Genomic DNA, 26509 nt, shown 5'->3' with positions numbered 1-26509 from the left:
AAATAAGTCTCGTGACTTCAGTGTAATGATTATTGATGCTAGAGTGACCATGTGGATTTTTAATTTGTGCATAAAGGTTTGTTCTGCAAGTCTAGGATGGGTTGCCAGCCTCTCTTTCTTCAGGATTAGGAAACTGTTGCTAAGGAAACCTTCCCCTGTAAGGAATCCTTCTATCACTCTGAGAGAGGGGCATAAGGACCTTGTGACATAGTAGATCCTTGTGAGAAGGGTCTCTGAAAAGAGACAACGAAGGAGGTTTGGGGTAGGTACCGTAGAAAACTTGATGGAATAGTCGTGTTATTGTATACATATTGGTAAGAGACCCAGTATGCCTGAAGTGAGCTAACAGTTTTCTGAAGGGGAGATCAGAAATTTCTGGAGCTGATGGAGGAAGGACACATCTCTTGACCATCCCATCAAAATAATGCTTCTGGGACTGAGAAGATCGGGAAATTTGTGGTGGAGCAGTGGGTTTTCTTCTCCTATGGAGATGCTGTGGTTTCCTGGGTTGTTCTGAAGACCTTTGGTGGTAAAAGAGTTACTGGATTGGTCCCCATGGGGGATACTTCTGTTTCATTTGTTTCCCCTTAAGAACCTAGATTCATAGATACTAAGCTCAGAAGGGACCATTCTGATCATCTAGTCCGACCTCCTGCACATCGCAGGCCACAGAATCTCACCCACCCACTCCTACGAAAAGCCTCACCTATGTCTGAGCTATTGAAGTCCTTAAATCATGGTTTAAAGACTTCAAGGAGCAGAGAAGCCTCCCTCAAGTTACCCATGCCCCATGCTACAGAGGAAGGCGAAAAACCTCCAGGGGCTCTCCAATCTGCCGTGGAGGAAAATTCCTTCCCGACCCCAAATATGGCAATCAGCTAAACCCTGAGCATATGGGCAAGATTCACCAGCCACATACCCAGGAAAGAATTTTCTGTAGTAACTCAGATCCCATCCATCTAATATCCCATCTCAGGGGATTAGTCCTATTTACCCTGAATATTTAAAAATCAATTACTTACCAAAATCCCATTATCCCATCATACCATCTCCTCCATAAACTTATCGAGTAGAATCTTAAAACCAGATAGATCTTTTGTCCCCACTGCTTCCCTTGGAAGGCTATTCCAAAACTTCACTCCTCTGATGGTTAGAAACCTTTGTCTAATTTCAAGTCTAAACTTCCTGGTGGCCAGTTTATACCCATTTGTTCTTGTGTCCACATTGGTGCTGAGCTGAAATAATTCCTCTCCCTCTCCTGTATTTATCCCTCTGATATATTTATAGAGAGCAATCATATCTCCCCTCAACCTTCTTTTAGTTAGGCTAAACAAGCCAAGCTCCTTGAGTCTCCTTTCATAAGACAAGTTTTCCATTCCTCGGATCATCCTAGTAGCCCTTCTCTGTACCTGCTCCAATTTGAATTCATCCTTTTTAAACATGGGAGACCAGAACTGCACACAGTATTCTAGGTGAGGTCTCACCAGTGCCTTGTATAATGGTACTAAAACCTCCTTATCCCTACTGGAAATGCCTCTCCTGATGCATCCCAAAACCACATTAGCTTTTTTCAAAGCCATATCACATTGGCAGCTCATAGTCATCCTATGATCAACCAATACTCCAAGGTCCTTCTCCTCTTCCATTACTTCTAATTGATGCGTCCCCAACTTATAACTAAAATTCTTGTTATTAATCCCTAAATGCATAACCTTACACTTCTCACTATTAAATTTCATCCTATTACTATTACTCCAGTTTACAAGGTCATCCAGATCCTCCTGTATAATAATCCGATCCTTCTCTGAATTGGCAATACCTCCCAGCTTTGTATCATCTGCAAACTTTATTAGCACACTCCCACTTTTTGTGCCAAGGTTAGTAATAAAAAGATTAAATAAGATTGGTCCCAAAACCGATCCCTGAGGAACTCCACTGGTAACCTCCCTCCAACCTGACAGTTCGCCTTTCAGTAGGACCTGTTGCAGTCTCCCCTTTAACCAATTCCTTATCCACCTTTTGATGTTCATATTGATCCCCATCTTCTCCAATTTAACTAATAATTCCCCATGTGGCATGGTATCAAATGCCTTACTGAAATCTAGGTAAATTAGATCCACTGCATTTCCTTTATCTAAAAAATCTCTTACTTTTTCAAAAAAGGAGATTAGGTTGGTTTGGCACGATCTACCTTTTGTAAAGCCATGTTGTATTTTGTCCCATTTACCATTGACTTCAATGTCCTTAACTAATTTCTCCTTCAAAATTTTTTCAGGACCTTGCATACTACAGATGTCAAACTAACTGGCCTGTAGTTACCCGGATCACTTTTTTTTCCTTTCTTAAAAGTAGGAACTATATTAGCAATTCTCCAATCATTCGGTACTACTCCTGAGTTTACAGATTCATTAAAAATTCTTGCTAATGGGCTTGCAATTTCAGGTGCCAATTCATTTAACATTCTTGGATGAAGATTATCTGGGCCCCCCGATTTAGTCCCATTAAGCTGTTTCAGTTTCCTTCTACCTCAGATATGGTAATATCTACCTCCATATCCTCATTCCCATTTGTCATGCTACCATTATCCCTAAGATCCTCTTTAGCCTTATTAAAGACTGAGGCAAAGTATTTGTTTAGATATTGGGTCATGCCTAGATTATCTTTAACCTCCACTCCATCCTCAGTGTTTAGCGGCCCCACTTCTTTCTTAGTTTTCTTCTTATTTATATGGCTATAGAACCTTTTACTTTTGGTTTTAATTCCCTTTGCAAGGTCCAACTCTACTCGACTTTTAGCCTGTCTCACTTTATCTCTACATGTTCTAACCTCAATTAGGTAGCTTTCCTTGCTGATCTCTCCCATCTTCCACTCCCTGTATGCTTTCTGCTTCTTCTTAATCACCTCTCTAAGATGCTTGCTCATCCAGCTTGGTCTACAACTCCTGCCTATGAATTTTTTCCCCTTTCTTGGGATACAGGCTTCCGATAGCTTCTGCAACTTTGATTTAATGTAATCCCAGGCCTCCTCTACCTTTAGATCCACAAGTTCTTCAGTCTAATCCACTTCCCTAACTAATTTCCTTAATTTTTGAAAGTCAGCCCTTTTGAAATCAAAAACCCGTGTTGCAGATTTATTTTTGTTAATCCTTCCATTTAGTTTGAACTGAATTAGCTCATGATCACTTGAGCCAAGATTATCGCCTACAACCATTTCTTCTATGAGGTCCTCGCTACTCACCAAAATTAAATCTAAAATGGCATCCCCTCTAGTTGGTTCAGCAACTACTTGATGAAGGAATCCATCAGCTATCGCATCTAGGAAAATCTGAGCCCTATTATTATTACTAGCACTGGTCCTCCAGTCTATATCTGCGAAGTTAAAGTCTCCCATGATCACGCAGTTTCCATTCGTATTTACTTTATTAAAAACATTAAAAATGGCTCTATCCATATCCAAATTAGATCCCGGAGGTCTATAGCACACCCCAAGCACTATCGTAGGAGAGGCTTTACTAGTTATCTTCCCCAATGTAATTTTTGCCCAGACGGACTCTGTCTTATCCATTGCATCGCTTCTTATTTCTTTACATTCTACCTCATCATTGATATACAATGCTACTCCACCACCTTTACCTTTGTTTCTGTCTTTCCTAAACAGCACATACCCTTCAATACCTGTAGTCCAGTCATGACTACTATTCCACCATGTTTCTGTTATCCCTATAATATCTGGTTTCACTTCCTGCACCAGTAGCTCTAGTTCCTCCATTTTGTTACCTAGGCTCCTCGCATTGGTGTACAAACATCTTAATTTTTGCTCTTTGGCCTCGCTCACATTTTGTACCCTATTAGGCACAGTCATTCTACAGCCAGTATAACCTATTAGAGTAGTATCCACACCGCCCTCGCTCCTTATATACATTCTCCTACCCACGGCTGTATCCTTTCTTACTTCGTCTTCTTCCCTCTCAATGCTAAAATCTGGCGTGGAGATTACCTGCACATCTCCCATCCATCTCCCCCTAATTCCTAGTTTAAAGCTCTCTTTATCAGTTGTGCCAGCCTCGATCCTAGAAGTCTATTTCCTTCCCTACTCAGATGAAGTCCATCCCGAGAGAACTGTCCTCTGTCCGTGAATGCCTCCCAGTGGCCATAAAGCCCTCCTTATAGCACCACTGCCTAAGCCATCTGTTGACAGTCATAATCTTGTCACACCTTTGTTGCCCTTCTCTAGGAACAGGAAGGATCCCGCTAAAGATCACCTGAGCCTCAATTTCCTTAAGCGTCTTCCCCAGCCTAGCATAGTCTCCCTTAATACTTTCCCGCGAGAATCTAGCTGTATCATTTGTTCCCACATGAAGGATAATTAGGGGATTCTTTCCTGCTCCCTTTAGGATCCTTTTCAACCTCAGGTCTACATCCCTGAGGCATGTTACTAAACATTTTCATTTTGGGTCAACCTGAAACAATTTTCATTTTCAATTTTTTGGACCTGCACCCAAACCAAATAGTCAGTTATTTGTACAGCATTAGCATAAAATCCCTTAGTTACTTTTGAATATCTCCTCCTTTAGCCCAATTTATCTGACCACCATATAACCAAACTCCTAGTTAACCAACAGTCAATCACAGCCCACAATGGCAATGCATACCATATGTTACTCCCCTGCATATCCAAAGGCTTCAGAGGTCTCTGAAACCCTTCAGAAAAATTGGATTGCACTATAATTTGACATCCTTAACAAATATAGACTAGTGTATAATTATAACCCTAACCTCATAGTTAATACCTGTACTCACTGTTAAGCTGTGAGAGGCCAGTTTGAGCAAATATATTGTTTTCAACTTTCTTTTAAGGTTGTTACCTAGCACATCTCACATTTCAGGCCTCAGAAAACCATGTGGGGCAGTTGCAATATAAAAAAATAGGCACAGATGCAAGTTTTGTACCATGACAACTGATGCCCAAAATAAGTGATGGGATTTCATGCACACCCACCTCTCCACATCCTCTGCTAATCAATATTTTCAAGGTCCAGAATTGAGGCACTGTGTCTGGGGGCACAATAGGGAAATGTTTTGCTGGGGGCATAAGGGAGGTTGGTGGAGAAGCGAGGTGAAAAAAGGAGCACCCTCCTTCTCTCTTCCAGCCCAGTTTCATAAAAGACATGGTGGAAGACCACAGTTATCTATATTAGCCCTTCACTGTTTTTTCCTAGTCCCAAACCCTTCCTCTTCAACCTAGCTTTTACCCTACATTCCTCACATGCACACCACCAATTCACCCACTCAAATCACCAGTTGATTCCAATCCCCCCTGTATTCAATCCTGCCAGTTCACCCCATGCCCACCAGTGCAGAATCTCAAAGTTCCTAGGCTCCTCTAACCAAGTCCTATCAGTTCAGAAACATCCTACACAACACCTATGTCTCAGGCAGAGAATTCTTCTCTTCTGTCCTAATTTCTCCACATCTGAACACTTATTTATTTATGATTTCTGAGCCATCTCCTGTCTGATACCCCAAGGCTCAGAACACCCCACATTCACTCACAAACCTTCAATTGGAAAAAACAAGCCCCAGGCTCAGAGCCCTTCACCTTGCTACTGTCATCCTCTACCACCGAGCTAAGAGGCATCCCCTCCCTCATTTGTTGTTTGATCTGGGAAAGTAGGAGCAGACGCAGCATATGAAAACAGTCCTATACTCTGCTGATGAGATAATGAACCGAAATAACCCTGCTCTGTGCCTCCTCTCTGCTATCTGCCACTTATGTGCTGCAGGGCCAGGAGTTCCCTGCCAGACAGCCAAGTGTACTACATTACAGTGGCTGGAGCAACTCTAGTCATAGCAAGAGCTCTCACTGGCAGCAAGTAATGCTACATTCTGTAGTTTGAGCCAGGGACTACAAAACTGGGACAGTATTGGTAGTATTTAGCCCCATTAGCTCCTACTAATTAGTTTTTCCCTTGACTTAATCTCTGGAGAAAGGGAGGACAGTAGGGTTGGCTGCAGTGCTCTTAAAGGACATTTGCCAAGCAATCTATGCAAAAGCCTAAACAATTGCTTTAGAAGAAACCATTTTCTTTCTCTCTCACAGAACAGGAACTAGAATTGCCATGTTGGTGATATTAGTGATTTCATGCACAAACACAAAAATGGTATGGCAAGGGAGAACATATGTTCTAATTCCTACAACTTCTACCTGATATCCCAGAAAAGTCCATAATACAATTGTGTGAACAGTGAAAAAAGGAGGCAGAGAGAAAAGTGCAAATGGAAGGACCATTTTTATGCCTGCTGAGTTCCAAGAGTCATAACTTGTGAATACACTGGAAAGGCTCACTGGAACTAAAGGTGCTTATTTTGAGCCAGCTCTGCTTACATTTAAGACAGCTTGAATCTGGGAAGCTAGACTGAGGAAACCAGTATTTAGTGGTCTGGTATTACAGAACTATGCAAGTAGAATTTAGGTGATGGAATTTTGCAGGGATTGTTTTTCCTCATTAGCTTGCAAGTTGCTCATTTTCTGAGAATAAAGATTGCTTAAGGTTTGTTAGTAGGGCCCTCCATACTGGTCTGAATGGAATTTACTGTTTAACTAATACAGCAATTGATGTAAAGCACAGTGCAGAATATGAAGCCTGGGATAAAAGAATAGATTGTCTTTAAGGGGGTTTCATATGACCAATGTGCTCCAGAAACATTGTTCTATTTATGGCTTAAAAGCAAACACAAAGAGCTAGTGAATCAAAAGATTATTTTTTTATACGATTCTTACCAGGTTCAGCTGCAGACCGGGGCTCTGGATATCATATTATCCAAGGAGAAAATAAACAAGAAAATGTATTAGAAAGAGATTACATTAATAACAAGAATAAAAGTTCTGTATAGAAATACTACAGGCAAGTACAGTATCTATGCAGATGATACTGGCAGGAAAAATCAAGGATGACATTCATATTGCCTGCCTATAATAGTTCTTCTGGAATTAATTTACTTGGTCTGTATTACTATTACCCAAATAAGTGGATAAGAGGTTTTCCCTTTATCCAGAACTCAATCCTCATGGTGGAAAGTGACTGCTTTGACTGACCGAGGATAATTCCATGGTGCTTTCTTGAGAATACATGAATATTATTTGGGCTAGCCAAAGGGCTATTTCTTACTTTTCTGGAGAATTCTGAAGTCTGGAGAATCTTGGATTTCAACATCCTGTCGAAACCACTTGACGTACAAGGGAGGAGCTCCCCTGACTCTGCACTCTAGTACAACAACCTGTCCTTCAGATGCTGTGGAGTTTTGCAGCTCCTGAAATGTGACAAACATGCTTTAAATTAACAAAAAATCATACATACTTTAAAACACTCAAATCAAGATTCCCTTTCTCACCCATCCTCAATTTATTTCATTGTGTCATAACATTCTGCTGATTTTCTCACCCATCCTCAATTTATTTCATTGTGTCATAACATTCTGCTGATTTTCTTTTCCAAGAACAGTGTTTTCAGTTGGAATATGTTTAATACAGGGCCTATTTTCAAATTCATTCTTAGCATGGTTACAGAAGAAGTAGTGCACTGCTGGTTCTCTAGGAGGCTGATCTTCTGAAAGCATTATCATCAAGGAGAAAGTGGAAAATGGTTAATTCCTCACAAGAGGTGGATGTCAACAGATAGTCTTCTATCTTATTTTTTACCCCATGGTGTGAAATGAAGAATTTTCAGCTGGCACACATCTTTTAAGATGTGCATTTTATTAACTACATATTGGCTAATCTGGACATGAGAGAATAAATTGTTCTTGTTAGCCAATACATATATGTTAGGCATAGTATTAATATAAGTCTTAGGAAGTTATGTTACTGAATGTATTATACCCTCCTCACAATTCTGTCCAGCCATGTCAAGTATACCATAATACCTTGCATTAGCTGAAGTAAGCTTTGGCTTAAGTTAATTGAAAAACTGTCAGCATCAGGACATGAGTGTGTTACCATAGCAACAAGTAGGGAGTTACTCTCATAGGTTAATAGTAGAATGTCCCAAAGGGAAAAGGACAAGATATATGAATGTTCTATCCCGGTACAAACCTAGAAGGTACCTTCATGGACCAGTATCTGAAAGGCTAGTACCCAAGACAAAGATAAGGAAAGGAACAGAACAAGTAGTTAAGAAAAATTGGACAAACTGGTGGTTTGAGTTTTAGTGACATGTAAATAGTTTTGTAACTTCTACAATCATCCTATAAATACTCCTAGCTAAAATTTGTTACTTTTGAGCACATCCTTTTGTTTAAAGTAAATGTAACAATGATGCACAAGATGGCTTCCAAGAGGCTAGTATCATATTGAACCTTCTTCCTGTATTATATTATTATTGCCTTAGAGCAATAAACCTGACTGGTATTGGTTATTTGATCTCTTGAATACATTTCATAATGAACCAAGGTATGGTCAAGCAACTGACGACATGATTTACCAACACTATTTTCAGACTGACATTTAGAACATGAAAGATATTTTCAAGATGTTTTTTTCTGAAACATTTGAACCCATCAAAGCAGAGTAAAATAATACAAATGAATGTGTTGAATGTTCATTTGTTTGTGGTTGCGTAGAGACAGAGTTTTGGCCTACAAGTTTGTAATGGAATGTTGCATGCACTTGAAGAAATACGCAGAGCTTTGATAAAGAACTGCTATAGCAAAGGTGAAGCATCATACTTGAGTAAGGGGTGGGAAGGAAGATTATAACTATTTTGTGTAAGTTTGCTGTTATCCATGTTAAGAGTATGATGCAAAGAAAGACTAATTTGTTGCTGTCTGGCACGAGCTATCTGCCTCATTCCTGTATTTTGTTTGTAAAATCTGCACTTTCAGGCCCTAATCCAACAAAGCACTTAAACATGTAATCAGTTTTAAGCACAGTACTCCGACTGACTACTCATATGCTTACTGCTAAACACCTAGATGCACTGTGCTGAAATATAGCCTAAATTTAAAATCTATGAGTTGGTGATTTTCCCCCTGTAGTTAGTATAACAAGAGGCTTGTGCCAACTCATGCTATGTTAAAGAAGTGTTGACTGTACATGTTACTTATTGTTGAATACCATGTTTTGAGGGGGCTATCTTCCCCAATTGGTGATATGTTGGTCTGTTTATTCTAGTGGTTCTCAAACTTCCTGTTTTGGTGACCACTTTCACACAGCAAGCCTCTGAGTGCGACCCCTCCCATCCCTTAGAAATTAAAAACACATTTTTTATATTTAACACATTTTAAAATACATTTAAAATCCTATTGTTTAAAATGAATTTGCCTTTCCTCACAACTTTTAAATTACAACTAAAACACATTTTTATCAAATTATTGTTATAACCAGAAAAGTTTTTTTTTAAAATAGTTACTGTTTAATACTGGGGGCAGGGGCACTAGCACTCCATTGCCACCCTTACTTCTGCGCTGCTGCTGGCCACAGCTGGGCAGCCGGAGAGCCACCCTTCAGAGCTGGGCAGCTGGAAAGCCACCCTTACTTCTGTGTAATGTTTGACCTTTGCACTGGGAGGGGTGCCTATGGGGAAGCTAGGCAATTGTTGGGGTGGCTATAGTCCCCACAAAGTCCTCCTCTAGTGCCACTCCTGCCTGTGTGTCTCTGTTAAATTATAAATTACCTTTTTTTGGGGGGGGGGAGCAATCTCTGTGTTCTGATTGGTCTGCAGTTTAATCAAGTCCTCTAATGAAAAATCAAATCCTCTAATGTTGTCTCTGTCCCAGGCCAGCCTAAGGGAAAATGGTGCCCTGGACGAACTTCTATTTTGGCATCCTTCTTTGGCGGCGGATGGGCTCAGGCTGTCAGCCCCACTATACATGGGTCTAGAGCTGACAGGCAGATCCTGCCATACATGGGACGGACAGCTTGGGGCCCCCATGTAATAACCTTGCAACCCCTTCAGTTTGAGAACCCCTGGTTTATTCCAACAGTGTATGTTCTGAACTTTCAGGAGTAATTTAAGGTGAATGTGAGCTTAAATATTTGATTTATCTGTAAATAATTGCAGAGTTTCAATAATCCTTAATAGACTTTCCACCAATATTTCCTCACTGACAAATAATGGTTTGTGCCTTTACTTTTTAAAAGATCCTCAGGATAAGGATGTATGATATGTCTGAAATGTTGGAATAATTATATTATACATGAATGACTTTATTGTTAAAATTACTTCAAAACCATTAGATTTTATTATCCAGGATGAAATCATGGGAATGGGTTTTTCTTATTAGCATGTGTTGCCAAATGTTTTGTTTTTAATTTTTGTAGCCATGGCCAAGTACAAGTGATAGGAATGCTACAAACACATAAAAATGCACATATAATTCTTTAAAACTTTTCAATAGAGCAGAAGAACAGGAAATTCACTATTACAATGTAAAGCTGTTTTTCGTAAATGGCCACTAGTATCTTCAAGGAAAAGGACTCATAAAAAATTATATAAAGTACATGTTTTAATACGATTAAAGGATTCGTGCATTATTAGAGATTGGAAAGTAAAATCTAGAATGTATATAATGATAGAGAAAACAGACCTTTGTAAAAATGGGTGTGGAGTAGATAGACTTGGATCCATCTAGTCGGTACAGATATGAAGTAGGGCTTTGGACCTAGAAAACCAAAAATGACAGTCACTTGAAGTGCTAAATGTATTATTACTGTAAAGTTTGAATATGCTCTGATAATATGTTCAAAACAGATCTAAAGCAAATCCAACTACATAATTCTGCAAAGGAGTTTTTATTATAGTACAATCGGGCGACTTTACTATTTCACATATGTGTGCTTCTGCAATCAAAATGCAAGATTTAAAGGTTTCAGTGATCCACACAAGAATTGTGTTCCCAACTGTCATTACCTTAATGAGTTGTGTGTGTTTGGTATCTGATCATCTTTAAAATATTTCCTCAAAATGAAGTACTTCTGCATCTCCTATTATTACGTACCACATAACAATGTAGTATGTTATTAAAAAAAAAATCTAAGTACTAGGAGGGCTTGAACCAATGTAACAAAAGGAGAGAGGAAGAAGAGTTAATTTCAATTAAGTTAATATTGAGAGAAAATACTGTGATTGTCTAGAAACCAACATAGATACTTTATAACTTACAATTGCTTTAGGCAAACTTATTTCCAACAACTGATGTAAAAAACAGCAAAGTATAACTGAAACCACAACCATTTGATTTAAGTTAACCACAGAAAATAAAAATTAAAGAGTCATTTTGTGCTAAAAGTATGTAATTAAATGTCATATGCATAGGGATTTCTGAGCAGTATAAAAAGAATACACATAAGAATTATCAAAAATCATATTAATGTACCATACTGTGTAGTGCTCAGTACATTATCAAGTGCTCAGATATTATGATTACAACTGTGGTGTAAAAATCTGTATAGCACATATGTGCACATGCTCAAATACACTGAATGGGGGCAAATAAAGTAAGTAACTTCAGAACATCTTTTTTTTTTACTAAGTTAATCTTCAGATTGCAAGTGGCAGTTTAATGATTTCAAGTTAAATAATATGAAGTATGATCCCTCACCCCCAAAAATGGCAGTTCCCCCCAATATTTAATTTTGAGAGATATATTTAATATATTTGACTGACTTAACATGATGTCTGAGTACCTGCTGAATGGGCACAGAGATAGGCTGAATTACAGCTGTGGTGACTCCAGCCTTTGGAGTAGAAGATCCTATTGTTAAGGAAACAGAAGTGGTTTTCTTCTGGACTCTGGAAAAAAAGGGGGGGAATATTTTTTTTTCAGATCATATAACACTTATCAAATGTGTTACTTTGGAACCAGCGTAAACTCAAAATTATTACAGGATTTGAGATAAACCAAAAAGGGATGACACTATATTTTATTTGCAGTGTTGTTGTAGGTGCATTGGTCCCAGGATATTAGACAGACAAGGTGGGTTATTGGACCAACTTCTGCTGGTGAAAGAGGCAAGTTTTTGAGCTTACACAGAGCTCTTCCTTCAGGGTGTCTGAGTACCTGCTGTAAGGTACTGAGTACCTTCAGGAAGAGCTCTGTGAAAGCTGGAAAGCATGTTTCTTTCACCAACAGAAATTGATTCAATAAAATATGACCACTTTGTCTTTCTACTATATTTTATTGTCTATCCTCCTCCTACCTGTCTGTGTAGCTATGCAATTTATAAACTCATGCTGATCACACTGCCAGATTAAAATTACAAAATCATCTTCCATCTTAGTCCATGCTCATTACCTTCCAAAATATTAACTTTGGGCAGAGTCAGAGAATATCAGCGCAAAGGGTGAATATGTTGGAATGTTTGAACTCAATCCCTTCATCAGCTGCTTTTCAGTTATGAAAAAGGAGGTTACTCACCTGTGCAGTAACTGACATTCTTCGAGATGAGTGTCCCTGTGGGTGCTCCACTGTAGGTGTCGGTGTGCCCCTGCGCCATTGTTCGGAGATTTTTACAGCAGTACTCATCTTGGCCGCACATGCACGGAGCCTGCCTCACATACCACTCTTGTCTTAATAGTGTGCATGCGCAGCCAAACTCCTCAGTTCCTTCTCTACAATGGAGGCCGCCCCAGCTCCGAAGTAGAGGGGAGGAGGATGGGGAGTGGCGCAACACAGGGACACTCATCTCGAAGAATGTCAGTTACTGCACAGGTGAGTAACCTCCTCTTCTTCTTTGAGAGGTGTCCCTGTGGGTGCTCCACTGTAGGTGACTGAAAAGCAGTATCTCTCAAGGAGGTAGGGACTTTGGATCTGGAAGGAATGCATTAGATAGAACAGCTCTGCCCACAAACGTATCGGTGATGGGTCCCTGTGTAAGAGCATGATGTTTTGCAAACATATTTTCAAAAGCCCCAATGGCAGCTCTGGAAATGTTCTTAAAGGGGGACATTACGTAGAAAGGCCACTGAGGCTGCCGTGGTGTGAGTCCTGATAAAAGTAGGGGTAGTCACATTCTGTAATTGATAGCAGAGACAAATGCAACTCGAGATCCAGTTGGAAAGTCTGTGGTTAGAGATAAATGAGCCCTTAGAGCGATCTGCAATGGGGACGAATAGCTTGTTGGAATGCCTAAAGGTTTTAGTCCTGTCCAAATAGAAGGACAAAGCCCTGCACATGTCTAAAGAGTGCACTGTAGATTCAAAGGAATTTGCATGTGTTTATAGAAAAAGGTAGGGAGATGGATAGGCTCATTGACATGGAAAGATGAGTGCACCTTCGGTAGAATTCTGGGGATTAAGTGTCGGGTGACATTGTGCTTAAAAAATATGGTGTATGGCGGATCTGCCATGAGTGCTGTAATTTCTTCTGTGCGTTTCGCAGAGGTAATTGCTACTAGAAATGGCGTTTTCATAGAGAGATGTAGGAGGGAACATGTGACTAATGGTTCTAATGTTTTTTTGGTTAGGCATGTTAAAACTAAAAGAAGGTTCCAAGGTGGATTAGGTAGTTTGATGTCTGGGTATGGGGTCCCTTAAGGAATCGCTTAGTAATGGGGTGAGCAAAAATAGGCCTATCGTTGGTGGCATCATGGAACACTGTAATTGTGGCCAAGTGGACTTTGATGGAACTCAGGGAGAGTCCAGAGAGTTTAATCTCAAACAGATAGTCGAGGATTAGTGGGAGAGGTGCGGAAAAAAGGAGCGGTTTCTTTGGCAGCCCACCAGTATGTAAATCTTGTCCAGTTATGAAGGTAGGTGGTCCATGTAGAATTTGTTGTGCTCTGAAGGAGTACATTTCGAACCCGCTCTGAGCAAGTTCGCTCAGCATGAGAGAACCATGAAGGAGCCAAACCTTGAGGTGTAACATGGTTAAATTGGGGTGGAGTAGTAGACTGCGTTGTTGGGACAAGAGATTCAGGAGGAGGGGTAGTGTGATAGATGTGGAAAGCACCATCTTGAAAAGGAAAGTGTACCATGCCTGTCTGGGCTATGTAGTGGCAATCATTAAGACCCTGGCTTGGTCTGCTAGTATTTTTATCAGTACTTTGTGCATGAGTGGTATTGGGGAAATGGGAACATGAACACATCCCCCAAGGAGTGTTTTCCTAGTTCTGCTCTGGAACAAAATCTTGGGCATTTCTTGTTTGCTGCAGTTGCAAAAAGGTCTGTGGTTGGATATCCCCATGTGTGGAATATGTCTAGTACTATCTCCTTATTTAGTTCTCATTCGTGGTCTATGGGAAATCTTCTGCTGAGGTCATCTGTGGCGGTATTGAGAAAGACAGGTAATAGCTGACATTCAGACATTGTGTCTGAGACACCAGTTCCATCGTTTCATTGCTTCTGTAGAAAGGGAGTGGGATCGCGCTGCCCCCGCCCTTGCCTGTTTACATAGAACATGCAGGCAATGTTGTCAGTCATTATCCTGACATGTTGGTTTTGTATGAAGGGGAGAAATTGGAGGCAGACATTGCATATCGTTCAGAGTTCTAGATGCTGATGTGAAGGGACTTCTCGGCAGGAGATGAAAGCCCCTGGGCAGTGTATTGGGGTATGTGTGCTCCCTATCCTGTAAGGGATGCGTCCATAGTTCTGATAACCGACAAGACGTCCTATAGAAAGAGGACCCTGGAGCAAAGGTTGTGAGGCAATGTCCACCAGTGGAGGGAGTCCTTGACTCTGGGAGGTATGTATAAAAGGTTGTTCAGACCATGGATATTCTGTCTGTAGGCAGTGGTCATCCAATTTTGGAAAACCTCATGAAGAGGCGAGCATTCCTGACTACAAAAGTGCAAGAGGCCATGTGGCCTAGGAGCTGTAGGCAATCTCGTGCAGTCACCTGTGGACTGTTGTACAGCTTGGCAACCAAAAGGTTGATGGTGTTGAGAAGGTGGAGTGGGAGTGGTGCTATTCTTTTGTGTGAATCAAAACGTGCTCCTATGAATTCCAGTTGTGGGGTGGGAGTGAGTGTAGATTTTCTTTGTTCATTTGCAGGCTAGGAGCATAGAAACATTGGACTGTCTGTTGTGTGGATTGAATGGCTTCTTGGAGGGTCCTGGCTTTGAAAAGGTAATAGTTAACGTAAGTAAAAATTATGATTCCCTGCCTTCTGAGATGAGCGGTTACAACTGCAAGGAGGTTGGCATAGACACGAGGTGCAGTCAAGAGGCCGGAAGGTAGGACCCTGTACTGGTAGTGTTGTGATCCCAGAATGAAGCAAATAAAACTCTATGGGCAGGATGTATGGTCACATGAACATAAGCGCCCTGCAGGTTGAGGTCTGAAAACCAATCTCCCTGCTTCAGTGCTGGGATTATGGTTGCAAGAGTCACCATTTTGATTTTTTTTTAAATAATGAATTTGTTGAGGCACCTGAGGTCGAGAATGGGTCACCATCCCCCAGTTTTCTTTTCTGTTAAAAGTAATGGGAGTAGAACCCTTTTCCTCTGGGTTGGTCGGGCACTGGTCCTACTGCTCCTAATTGGAGGAGGTGATGCACCTCTTGGTGGAGCACTTGTTCATGAGAGGGGTCCCTGAAAAGGGACAGGGTGTGGAGTGTGATGGGGGGGCAAAGATAGGAAGGGAATGGGCACTGAAGTAGGGATGATGTTTTCTATACCCTCGGCCACATCTTCAGAGTTGCTTATTAGTGGGAGGGGGCTGACATGGAGCCGATGAATTGGTAGAGCGAGTTGATATCTTGGTTGCTGATGTTGTTGTTCATATGGTCTATGACTTGGCTGATTATACGTCGGATAGCGTGGACGTTGATAAGGTTGGTATCTATATTGTCTCCTCCTATTTGCAGGGATTGTAGAGAGAGACTGTAATGTTGCTCTTGAGTCCTTCATGGAGTGAAGCACATCATTGGTGTTACTGGTAAATAGTTTTCCATCATCAAAAGGGAGATCTTCGTTGGTATTCTGAACCACGCGAAGGAAAGAAGACGATGAAAGCCATGAAGCTCAACGCATCACAACTGCTGTAGCAGTGGACCTTGCAGCTGTATTAGCAACATCAAGAGCAGCTTGTAGTGCGGTACGGGAGATGATCTGACCCTCAGAGACTATGGCTTTAAACTGATGGTTTTTTTGCTCTCTGGAATGTCATCAATAAAGTCCATGAGTTTCTCATAGTTTTTGTGGTCATGTTTTGCCAGAACTGCCGAATAATTAGATATCCGGAATTGTAATGTGGACGAAGCATACACTTTACGATCAAGCAAGTCCAGCCTTTTACTGTCTTTAACAGTTGGGGTAGACCTGGGAACTGGTGTTTGTTCTTTTGTTTAGCTACCTCTACTACCAATGAGTTTGGCGCTGCATGAGTAAAAAGGAACTCGGACCCTTTGGAAGGAATAAAATATTTCTGGTCAGCTTGTTTACAGATAGGTATGCTAGTAGCCAGTGTCTGCCATATGGTTTTGGCAGGATTCATAATGGCTGAATGTATAGGTAAGGCAATCTTGGATGTGGAGGTAGGTTGCAGGATGTCAGTCAACCCATGCTGGTTTTCAGAAACTTCTTCCAGATTAATCCTCAACTCATTGGTTACTCTTTTGAAGAGGTCTTGAAATTTTAAGAAATTATCTGACAGTGTTGGTGGGGCAGCCAGTATAACCTCATCCTGTGTGGATACAGGTTCCAGAAGGGTTGGGGAAACATGTGTAGTGTGTTCATCGAAGTGTGGAGTAACATCTTGTTGTTGTGTCTCATTTGTAGCCATATGCACTGGTGGTGGAGAGGTGGCATTGCTCCTATTTCTGGCATCTTGGCTATCATAGTGGAATCGCTTATATGGTGCCCTGGGACCTCAGTATTGCCACTGACTGAGGAAGGGCATAGGTGGTGCCATCCAAGGGTTTGTATACCAAGGAGGGAGGTCTTTGATTAATAAAGACCTAGATTTTCTGTGACCAGTGCTGATTTGGCTCTGTGACTGGGAGAACTGGTATGGTGAAAAGTCTCCCTGCACTATGGCTTCCTCATCACTAGAAAAGTGAGATACAGCTAGAGACAGGTGTCCGGACCACATGCGAACATCCAGAGAAAAACAGGTGTCAAGTAGAGGTAACTGTAGGTTAGGTGACACCTGTAGGTCAGGTGAATGAATCAGCTGCAGTGTCGGAGAGCTGGTGTGAGAGAAACTCTCCGTTAGGAGCACCTGTGGCGCGGAAGGGTCGTTCGGCACCGACGTTCTCTGCACCATAGCGCTCAATGCATGCGCTGAGGTCAGTGGTGCCGGGGCGGTAAGCGCAGCCTGTGTCTGTTCCGGCAAGGTCCTCTGTGTTGGCACCGTGTCCATTGCAGTTCTAAATGGTGCCATGAGAGAGGCAGGCAACTGGAAGCCTGAAGCCTCGGCACCGGGAGCTTGTGCTGTTGCCTCAGCCAGAGGCGGGATTAGCGCGATGCCAGAGAAACCCGGCACATCAAAGGTGCTGAGCCGAGAGAAGGTCTGTATAGAAGAAATAGACCTGCTCAGTGACCTTTTTACTTGCAGTGTTTCCCTTCTGGGTGAGGGAGGTGGGCGTTTTCTCTTTTGTCCTTTTTGGAGGCGGGAGGACTATGGTTCACTGAGGAGCCCGTACCTGGGTCAGAAGCAGGTCCGAGTGACTTCAGCCCAAGAATAATTTTCAGGTGGAGTTCTCTGTCTTTACATGCCCTGAATTTTAATTTGGAACAATGGGCACATTTTTGAGGAATGAGGGACTCCCCCAGATATTTTATACATTGGGAGTGACCATCTGAGATAGAGATGGCATCCCTGCACATAGTGCACCACTTAAATCCTGGGGAGCCAGGCATATTAGCATCGGCTGGAGGCTGAGAGGAACACGCGGGAACAATTTTTTTTTTAAAAGGGATGAACTTATCTAGTAACTAGAGTGCTAAACTAAGGGAAAAAAGGATGTAGAATTGGTAAGAGAAAAAGTTTTAATGAGTCTACTGTAGGTCCGACTCCTGCCGGGGATGGTAGAGAAGGAACTGAGGAGTTCGGCCAAGCATGTGCACTATTAAGACAAGACTGGTATGTGAGGCAGGCTCCGCACATGTGCGGACAATAAGGGTACTGCTGTAAAAATCTCCGAACAATGGCACAGGGTTCAGCAACACCTACAGTGGGGCACCCATAGCAACATCTCTTGAAGAAGAAGTATGTAAATTGTAAAACAAAACATTTTATTTAAAAACACAAACTTGACATCCACTCAAGTCCTCTGAGGATTAGTGCTTTTGCTTTGGTTTGGGGGATAGATTCTAGAAAATTATAAAAATCTATCAATCATGGTTTAAGTGATCACTTCTGAATGTGCACAGCTGACATCTTCTAAGGTTTCATAAAGTTAGGTCCAGCCTTACTCACAATGAATAAATACCCGCTTTTCCATGAGTAGTCAATTTTCTTCAGAGTGACTACTCAGAATAAGCATGGGTAAGGATGGTAGATCTGATCCTTAATGATGCCCACACTGGTAACACTGCACATTTTCTATACCTAATCAAAGAAAGAGACTAGAAAAGGACAGAAGATGCAGCACATACGCTGTTGCTAGCACAATATGTTTGTCAGAGATAATTTCCATGAAAGAAACCAATAAAATAAAATTCTAAACATCCAGGATAGGAGAAAATGTTGAACATAAACAATTTAAGGCTTCTTGCATTCTAAAATATTTTGCAAATTCTAAGATTTAACCTGGAAAATAAGTTTCTCTCTTTTCACATTGCAAAGAAACAGTTATCACAATATAAACAGATATATTTCTACTTGTTTAAGTTTCAGAGAAAACTATGTCTACTCTTCTTCTCTCCTTCTGGGAACATCCAATAACTTAGAAATTAAGGAAGATATTGGATACTGGTGAGCAAGCAACAACATTTGTTTTGGGTAATATTTCACAAAGTTTTAAAATTATTCATTTTGCCTTTTAACTTTCAAAAATTTACCTTTCCAAATTTCAGATACATCAAAATTCAAATCTTTTTAGTGGGAACATTGGTATATATACCGTTACATGAATGTCTCCCCCTGCCCCCAAATGCTTATTCAAATTCAGTATTGCCAAAGTATTTCCACATATAAATTTGGCTCAGCTAAACTACTGGGAAATTTACCCCTTTGTCACAGAGATGTATGTATTATATATATTCGGCCGTCAAGCGATTAAAAAAATTAATCGCAATTAATTGAGCAATTAATCACACTTTTAAACAATTGAATGCCATTTATTTAAATATTTTTGGATGCTTTCTACATTTTCAAATATATTGATTTCAATTACAACACAGAACACAGAGTACAAAGCTCACTTTATATTTGTTTTTATTAGAAATATTCGCACTGTAAAAAACAAAAGAAATGGTATTTTTCAATTCACCTAATGCAAGTACTGTGATGCAATCTCTTTATCATGAAAGCTAAACTTACAAATGTAGAATTATGCACCAAAAAACCCTACATTCAAAAATAAAAGAATGTAAAACTTTAGAGTCTACAAGTCCAATCAGTCCTACTTCTTGTTCAGCCAATCACTCAGACAAACAAGTTTGTTTACATTTGCAGGAGATAATGCTGCCCACTTCTTGTTTACAATGTCACCTGAAAGTGAGAACAGGTGTTCTCCTGGCACTGTTATAGCTGGAGTCACAAGATATTTATGTGCCAGATGCACTAAAGATTCACATGTCTCTTCATGCTTCATCCACTATTCTAGGGGACATGCATCTATGCTGATGACAGGTTCTGCACGATAACAATCCAAAGCAGTGCAGACCGATGCATGTTCATTTTCATCATCTGAGTCAGATGCCACCAGCAAAAGGTTGATTTTCTTTTTTGGTGGTTTGGGTTCTGTAGTTTCCACATCAGAGTTGCTCTTTTAAGATTTCTGAAAGCATGCTCCACATCTCGTCCCTCTCAGATTTTGGAAGGCACTTCAGAAGCTTATACCATGGGTCGAGTGCTGCAGCTATCTTTAGAAATCTCACATTGGTACCTTCTTTGCGTTTTGTCAAATCTGCAGTGAAAATGTTCTTAAAATGAACAAAATGTGCTGGGTCATCTGAGCCTGCTATAATATGAAATATATGGCAGAATGCAGGTAAAACAGAGCAGGGGACATACAATTCTCCTCCAAGGAGGTCTGTCACAAATTTAATTAACACATTTTTTTAATGAGAGTTATCAGCATGGAAGCATTCCTCTGGAATTGTGGATGAAGCATGAAGGGGCATACAAATGTTTAGCATATCTGGCACGTAAATACCTTGCAATGCTGGCTACAAAAGTGCCATACAAATGCCTGTTCTCACTTTCTGACAACATTATAAATAAGAAGTGGGCAGCATTATCTCCCATAAATGTAAATAAACTTGTTTGTCTTTGCGATTGGCTGAACAAGAATTAGGACTGAGTGCACTTGTAGGCTCTGAAGTTTTATATTGTTTTGGTTTTGAGTGCAGTTATGTAACAAAAAAAATCTACATTTATAAATTGCACTTTCACGATAGAGATTGCACTACAGTACTTGTATGAGGTGAATTGAAAAATACTATTTCTTTTGTTTATAATTTTTACAATGCAAATATTTATAATAAAAACTATATACACTTTGATTTCAATTACAACACAGAATACAATATATATGAAAATGTACAAAACATCCAAAATATTTAATAAATTTCAGTTGGTATTCTACTGTTTAACAGTGCAATTAAAACTGCGATTAATCACGATTAATTTTTTAAAGTTAATCATATGAGTTAACTGATTAATCGACTGCCCTAATATATACAGATAGAAATTTTTCAGCCTATATTAAACTTTTTTCCACAAGTAAGTTAAATTGACTTTGTTCTTTAAAAAATCCCCTTCACTAGATGTTCTGTGAGTAGAGCCAAGTTGATCTTGCTACAGCTATTTTCTGCATGCATTATAAATCAACATATTTTCTTTTAAACAGATGTCCATTAGTCTAAAGTTGTTTTCTGTTTTGATAGCTCTGAGCCTACAATAAAACCTGCATACAGCAAGACCCAGGATCAAGGTCCGGTATTGTACTTTAACATAACTTGATCATTGATTAACACCAGTTAGCTTCTTCTTTTGGAGTAACATCAGCAAGGACAGATGTAGCAGAACAGTTTTCCTACCATTCTTATACAGTTACATAGAAAATTTGTATATGATTGGTGTTACTGAGCACACTTACTGTGGCATAGCTCCAGCTTTTGACTTGAAAACTAAGCTTTCACTCTCAGAATCTGTTGAGCTGACACCTGGGGAGGGGGGAAAAAGGGTATATTCAGTGTTGTTATACACTCCCCAATCTCCACTATGCTTAAATTCAAAAGTAAATACTATACTTTTTTAGTATTATTCTGAAAGCATTACACTGAATTGACTTATAGGATGTAGTATAAGTGAAATCAATTCAATGCAGAGCTAGAAATTCTTTTTTTGAAAAGTACTGTAGCTTTTCTTTTTGCCTGACGTGTTTATGATCTTTAAACAGTTTGGAAGTCATAACTGTGCTGATATAGATTATTAGAGGTTAATTGCTAATTTAATCACAAATTGTTTTTCCTTGGTTTATAACTCCTTCACATTAAGGCAAATTAAGCAAAAAACCTCTGGTTACCTACATGCACACTATTTTTCCTTAAAAGATGAGTAAATGGCCCATATTCATTCCTACCCCTGGTTTAACATCATGGAAGTCTTTGGAGCAGTGGCAACACGTGGGAGGAAGGGCATGTGGGTCACTTGTCTCCCCCCTGCCCCAATTTGCTGCTTGGCTAGTCCTAAACATGCTGATGTGGACTGAGCATGCTCAGTAACATTGCTGAAGCTGGCTGCCTTCATTCTGTCCCTCCTTCCCCCACCCCCCACTATCGGCAGGTATGAGTCATCTCTGCTTTAGAGATATACCTACAATGAATTTGGTATGGTCAGATTAATTGTTTAAGGGGATGCATTTTTTAAATCCATTCCAGGAAAGGGAATTTAAGGAATTTAAGAAATTTAAGGTTTCAGAGTAGCAGCCGTGTTAGTCTGTATTCGCAAAAAGAAAAGGAGTACTTGTGGCACCTTAGAGACTAACAAATTTATTTGAGCATAAGCTTTCGTGAGCTACAGCTCACTTCATTGGATGCATTCAGTGGAAAATACAGTGGGGAGATTTATATACACAGAGAATATGAAACTATGGGTGTTACCATACACACTGTAAAGAGAGTGATCACTTAAGATGAGCTATTACCAGTGGGGGGAGAGGGGGAAGAGGAAGAAAACCTTTAGTGGTGATAATCAAGGTGGGCCATTTGCAGCAGTTGACAAGAATGTCTGAGGAACAGTGGGGGGTGAGGTGGGGGGGAATAACATGAGGAAATAGTTTTACTTTGTGTAATAACCCATCCACTCCCACTCTCTATTCAAGCCTAAGTTAATTGTATCCAGTTTGCAAATTAATTCCAATTCAGCAGTTTCTCGTTGGAGTCTGTTTTTGAAGTTTTTTTGTTGAAGAATAGTCACTCTTAGGTCTGTAATCGAGTGACCACAGAGATTGAAGTGTTCTCCGACTGGTTTTTGAATGTTATAATTCTTGACGTCTGATTTGTGTCCATTTATTCTTTTCCGTAGAGACTGTCCAGTTTGACCAACGTACGTGGCAGAGGGACATTGCTGGCACATATCACATTGGTAGATGCGCAGGTGAACAAGCCTCTGATAGTATGGCTGATGTGATTAGGCCCTATGATGGTGTCCCCGGAATAGATATGTGGACACAGTTGGCAACGGGCTTTGTTGCAAGGATAGGTTCCTGGGTTAGTGGTTCTGTTGTGTGGTGTGTGGTTGCTGGTGAGTATTTGCTTCAGGTTGCGGGGCAGTTTGTAAGCAAGGACTGGTCTGTCTCCCAAGATCTGTGAAAGTGATGGGTCGTCCTTCAGGATAGGTTGTAGATCCTTGATGATGCGTTGGTGAGGTTTTAGTTGGGGGCTGAAGGTGATGGCTAGTGGCATTCTGTTATTTTCTTTGTTGGGACTGGCCTGTAGTAAGTGACTTCTGGGTACTCTTCTGGCTCTGTCAATCTGTTTCTTCACTTCAGCAGGTGAGTATTGAAGTTGTAAGAATGCTTGATAGAGATCTTGTAGGTGTTTGTCTCTGTCTGAGGGGTTGGAGCAAATGAGGTTGTATCACAGAGCTTGGCTATAGACAATGGATTGTGTGGTGTGATCTGGGTGAAAGCTGGAGGCATGTAGGTAGGAATAGCGGTCAGCAGGTTTCTGATATAGGGTGGTGTTTATGTGACCATCGTTTATTAGCACCGTAGTGTCCAGGAAGTGGATCTCTTGTGTGGACTGGTCCAGGCTGAGGTTGATGGTGGAATGGAAATTGTTGAAATCATGGTGGAATTCCTCAAGGGCTTCTTTTCCATGGGTCCAGATGATGAAGATGTCATCAATGTAGCGCAAGTAGAGTAGGGGCATTAGGGGACAAGAGCTGAGGAAGCGTTGTTCTAAGTCAGCTATAAAAATGTTGGCATACTGTGGGACCATGAGGGTACCCATCATAGTGCTGCTGATTTGAAGGTATACATTATCCCCAAATGTGAAATAGTTATGGGTGAGGACAAAGTCACAGAGTTCAGCCACCAGGTTAGCTGTGACATTATCAGGGATACTGTTCCTGATGGCTAATAGTCCATCTTTTTGTGGAATGTTGGTGTAGAGGGCTTCTACATCCATAATGGCTAGGATGGTGTTTTTAGGAAGATCACCGATGGATTGTAGTTTCCTCAGGAAGTCAGCGGTGTCTCGAAGATAGCTGGTAGTGCTGGTAGTGTAGGGCCTGAGGAGGGAGTCTATATAGCCAGGACACAAGAAGTCTATACAACAGAACCACTAACCCAGGAACCTATCCTTGCAACAAAGCCCGTTGCCAACTCTGTCCACATATCTATTCAGGGGACACCATCATAGGGCCTAATCACATCAGCCACTATCAGAGGCTCGTTCACCTGCACATCTACCAATGCGATATATGCCATCGTGTGCCAGCAATGTCCCTCTGCCATGTACATTGGTCAAACTGGACAGCCTCTATGTAAAGGGATAAATGGACACAAATCAGACGTCAAGAATTATAACATTCAAAAACCAGGCGGAGAACACTTCAATCTCTCTGGTCACTCGATTACTGACCTAAGAGTGGCTATTCTTCAATAAAAAAACTTCAAAAACAGATTCCAACGAGAGACTGTTGAATTGGAATTAATTTGCAAACTGGATACAATTAACTTAGGCTTGAATAGAGACTGGGAGTGGATGGGTCATTACACAAAGTAAAACTATTTCCCCATGTTCTTCCCCCCCCCCCCCCACCTCACCCCTCACCATTCCTCAGACGTTCTTGTCACCTGCTGGAAATGGCCCACTTTGATTATCACCACTAAAGGTTTTCTTCCTTTCCCCCGACCCCCGCTGGTAATAGCTCATCTTAAGTGATCACTCTCCTTACAGTGTGTATGGTAACACCCATTGTTTCATGTTCTCTGTGTATATAAATCTCCCCACTGTATTTTCCATTGAATGCATCCAATGAAGTGAGCTGTAGCTCACAAAAGCTTATGCTCAAATAAATTTGTTAGTCTCTAAGGTGCCACAAGCCCTTGTTTTCTTTTTAAGAAATTTAAGGAAGCTGCTGCTGTATGCTACTTAAAAAAATACTACTATGCATGCTAGACAAGATTCCTGAAGGAATCACTTACTGTGATATTAACGTATGTAAAAAAAAAAAAGGGATATGTGTGACTTTTCAATGTTTTTATGGGTCAAACAAATGCAGAGTGAAATCTATAGGCCACTAACTAGAGCTTTTCCTAACAATTCATCTGGGATTTCCATTGTCCCCAGTTCATAGCAAGGATGATAGCAAATGATACACTGTGGCTATTAAAATTATATTAAATAAAACTGCCAGTAGAGAGGAGGAAATTTCATTCTACTTAATTTAACGAAGAGAAGGTTAAGGGGTGACTTGATCATAGTCTATAAGTATTTACATGGAGAACAAACATTTGATAGCAGGCTCTTCATTTATCAGACAAATGTGTTAAAAAAATCCAATCGCTGGAAGTTGAAGCAAGACAAATTCAGACTGGAAACAAGGCACATATTTTTTAACAGTAAGGGTAATTACCTTATAGAACAATTTATGAAGTGTTGTGCTGAATTCTCCATCACTGACAATTTTTAAATCAAGATTGGATTTTTTTTTAAATGTTGTAGTTCAAAAGGAATTGTTTTGGGAAAGTTCTTTGGCCTGTGTTGCATGGGAGATCAGCCTCGATTATCTATCGACTCTATTAATAGCTATGAATAATTAGCGTGGCTATAATTTTGATAGATTAGAGAAAGAGGTGATAATGAAGCCAGATCTGGATATATATAGACCTGGGTTTCACCAAAGGCTCCATTTGATCGCACAATGAAAGAAACTATATTACCTAACATATACCGTTTTTTAAAATTAAAATGTCAGCATTAATTCAAGATTTCCAGTAAAGCATTGTGACAGTCTGTATCTTTATGTACACCCTTTTTACAAGACTATGATAAATTTTGTACAAAGTATGCCTTGAGAGTTATCATTTGAAAGCTCATAATTTGCTAATCATTATTGTCCTAGTAAAATATGTGTGGCAACATTGTATGTAAAGTTATAAAATTCTAGTTTAAAACATGTTCCAAGTCTGGGGATACAGATTCAAACCAGTTCCCCAGAGACAACAGGCTAGCCAACACCTCAGCTAGGTGTCAACATAATCAAATGGACCACCACCTGGTTAAGCAGCTATTCTTTGGCAGGAAAAAGGGTGTAAGCAGGAAATTTACATGTTGGCAAAGAAACAGACTGGCTTTTGTTTGAACCCCAGCTGGAATTGATTTTCAAAGAAGCGAAATGCTATAAGAAAGGGGAGTAAACTCCTCAGATTACCTCTCTCTCCTCATCTCTACTCACTGCATCAACACTTAAAAGACAAAGAAAACATCATTGAACTGGGGGAGGAGTTCTGGCTGAAAGGAATCCAGCCAGACTGCTGTAAGCATGTGGTGAGAGAAACCTTTTGCTTTAAATTCACTCAGCTTGTTAAGTTAGGTATTAGTTTGTGTTTTACCTTTTATTTCTTTGTAACCAATTCTGACTTTTATATCTCCACTTGTAATCACTTAAAATCTGTCTTTCTGTAGTTAATAAATTTGTTTTATCTAAACCAGTGTGTTTGGGAACTTCATTTGGGATAACAAGATTTGTGCACATAATTTTCTTTAAATGAAATGACGGACTTTCTATAAAGTTGTATTGTCCAGGAGCGTACTGGGCAATACGAGATGCACATTTCTGGGGACAAGTCTGGGGAAGGGAATTTGCTGGTGTCACTCTGTAATATGGCTGGCTAGCTATAGCACTCATTCAGTATATCTGGGGGTCATTTATATGCTGGAAGCTGTG

General features: G+C 40.4%; 1 protein-coding gene across 1 annotated transcript in view; it reads right to left on the bottom strand.

Moving 5' to 3' along the window:
- Positions 1–26509, bottom strand: part of LOC119854752 (palladin) — a 266687-nt gene that overhangs the window by 190768 nt on the left and 49410 nt on the right. The window contains 5 exon segments of the mRNA XM_043513348.1: positions 6781–6804; positions 7169–7310; positions 10584–10658; positions 11683–11788; positions 21207–21273. Coding sequence (XP_043369283.1) covers positions 6781–6804; positions 7169–7310; positions 10584–10658; positions 11683–11788; positions 21207–21214 — 355 coding nt within the window. The 5' untranslated portion in view covers positions 21215–21273.

The sequence above is a fragment of the Dermochelys coriacea genome, chromosome 4 (assembly GCF_009764565.3).
Source record: "Dermochelys coriacea isolate rDerCor1 chromosome 4, rDerCor1.pri.v4, whole genome shotgun sequence".
Classification (NCBI taxonomy): Eukaryota; Metazoa; Chordata; order Testudines; family Dermochelyidae; genus Dermochelys; species Dermochelys coriacea.
Note: the sequence above shows the minus strand (reverse complement) of the source record. Positions and strands in the feature narration are given on the sequence as shown.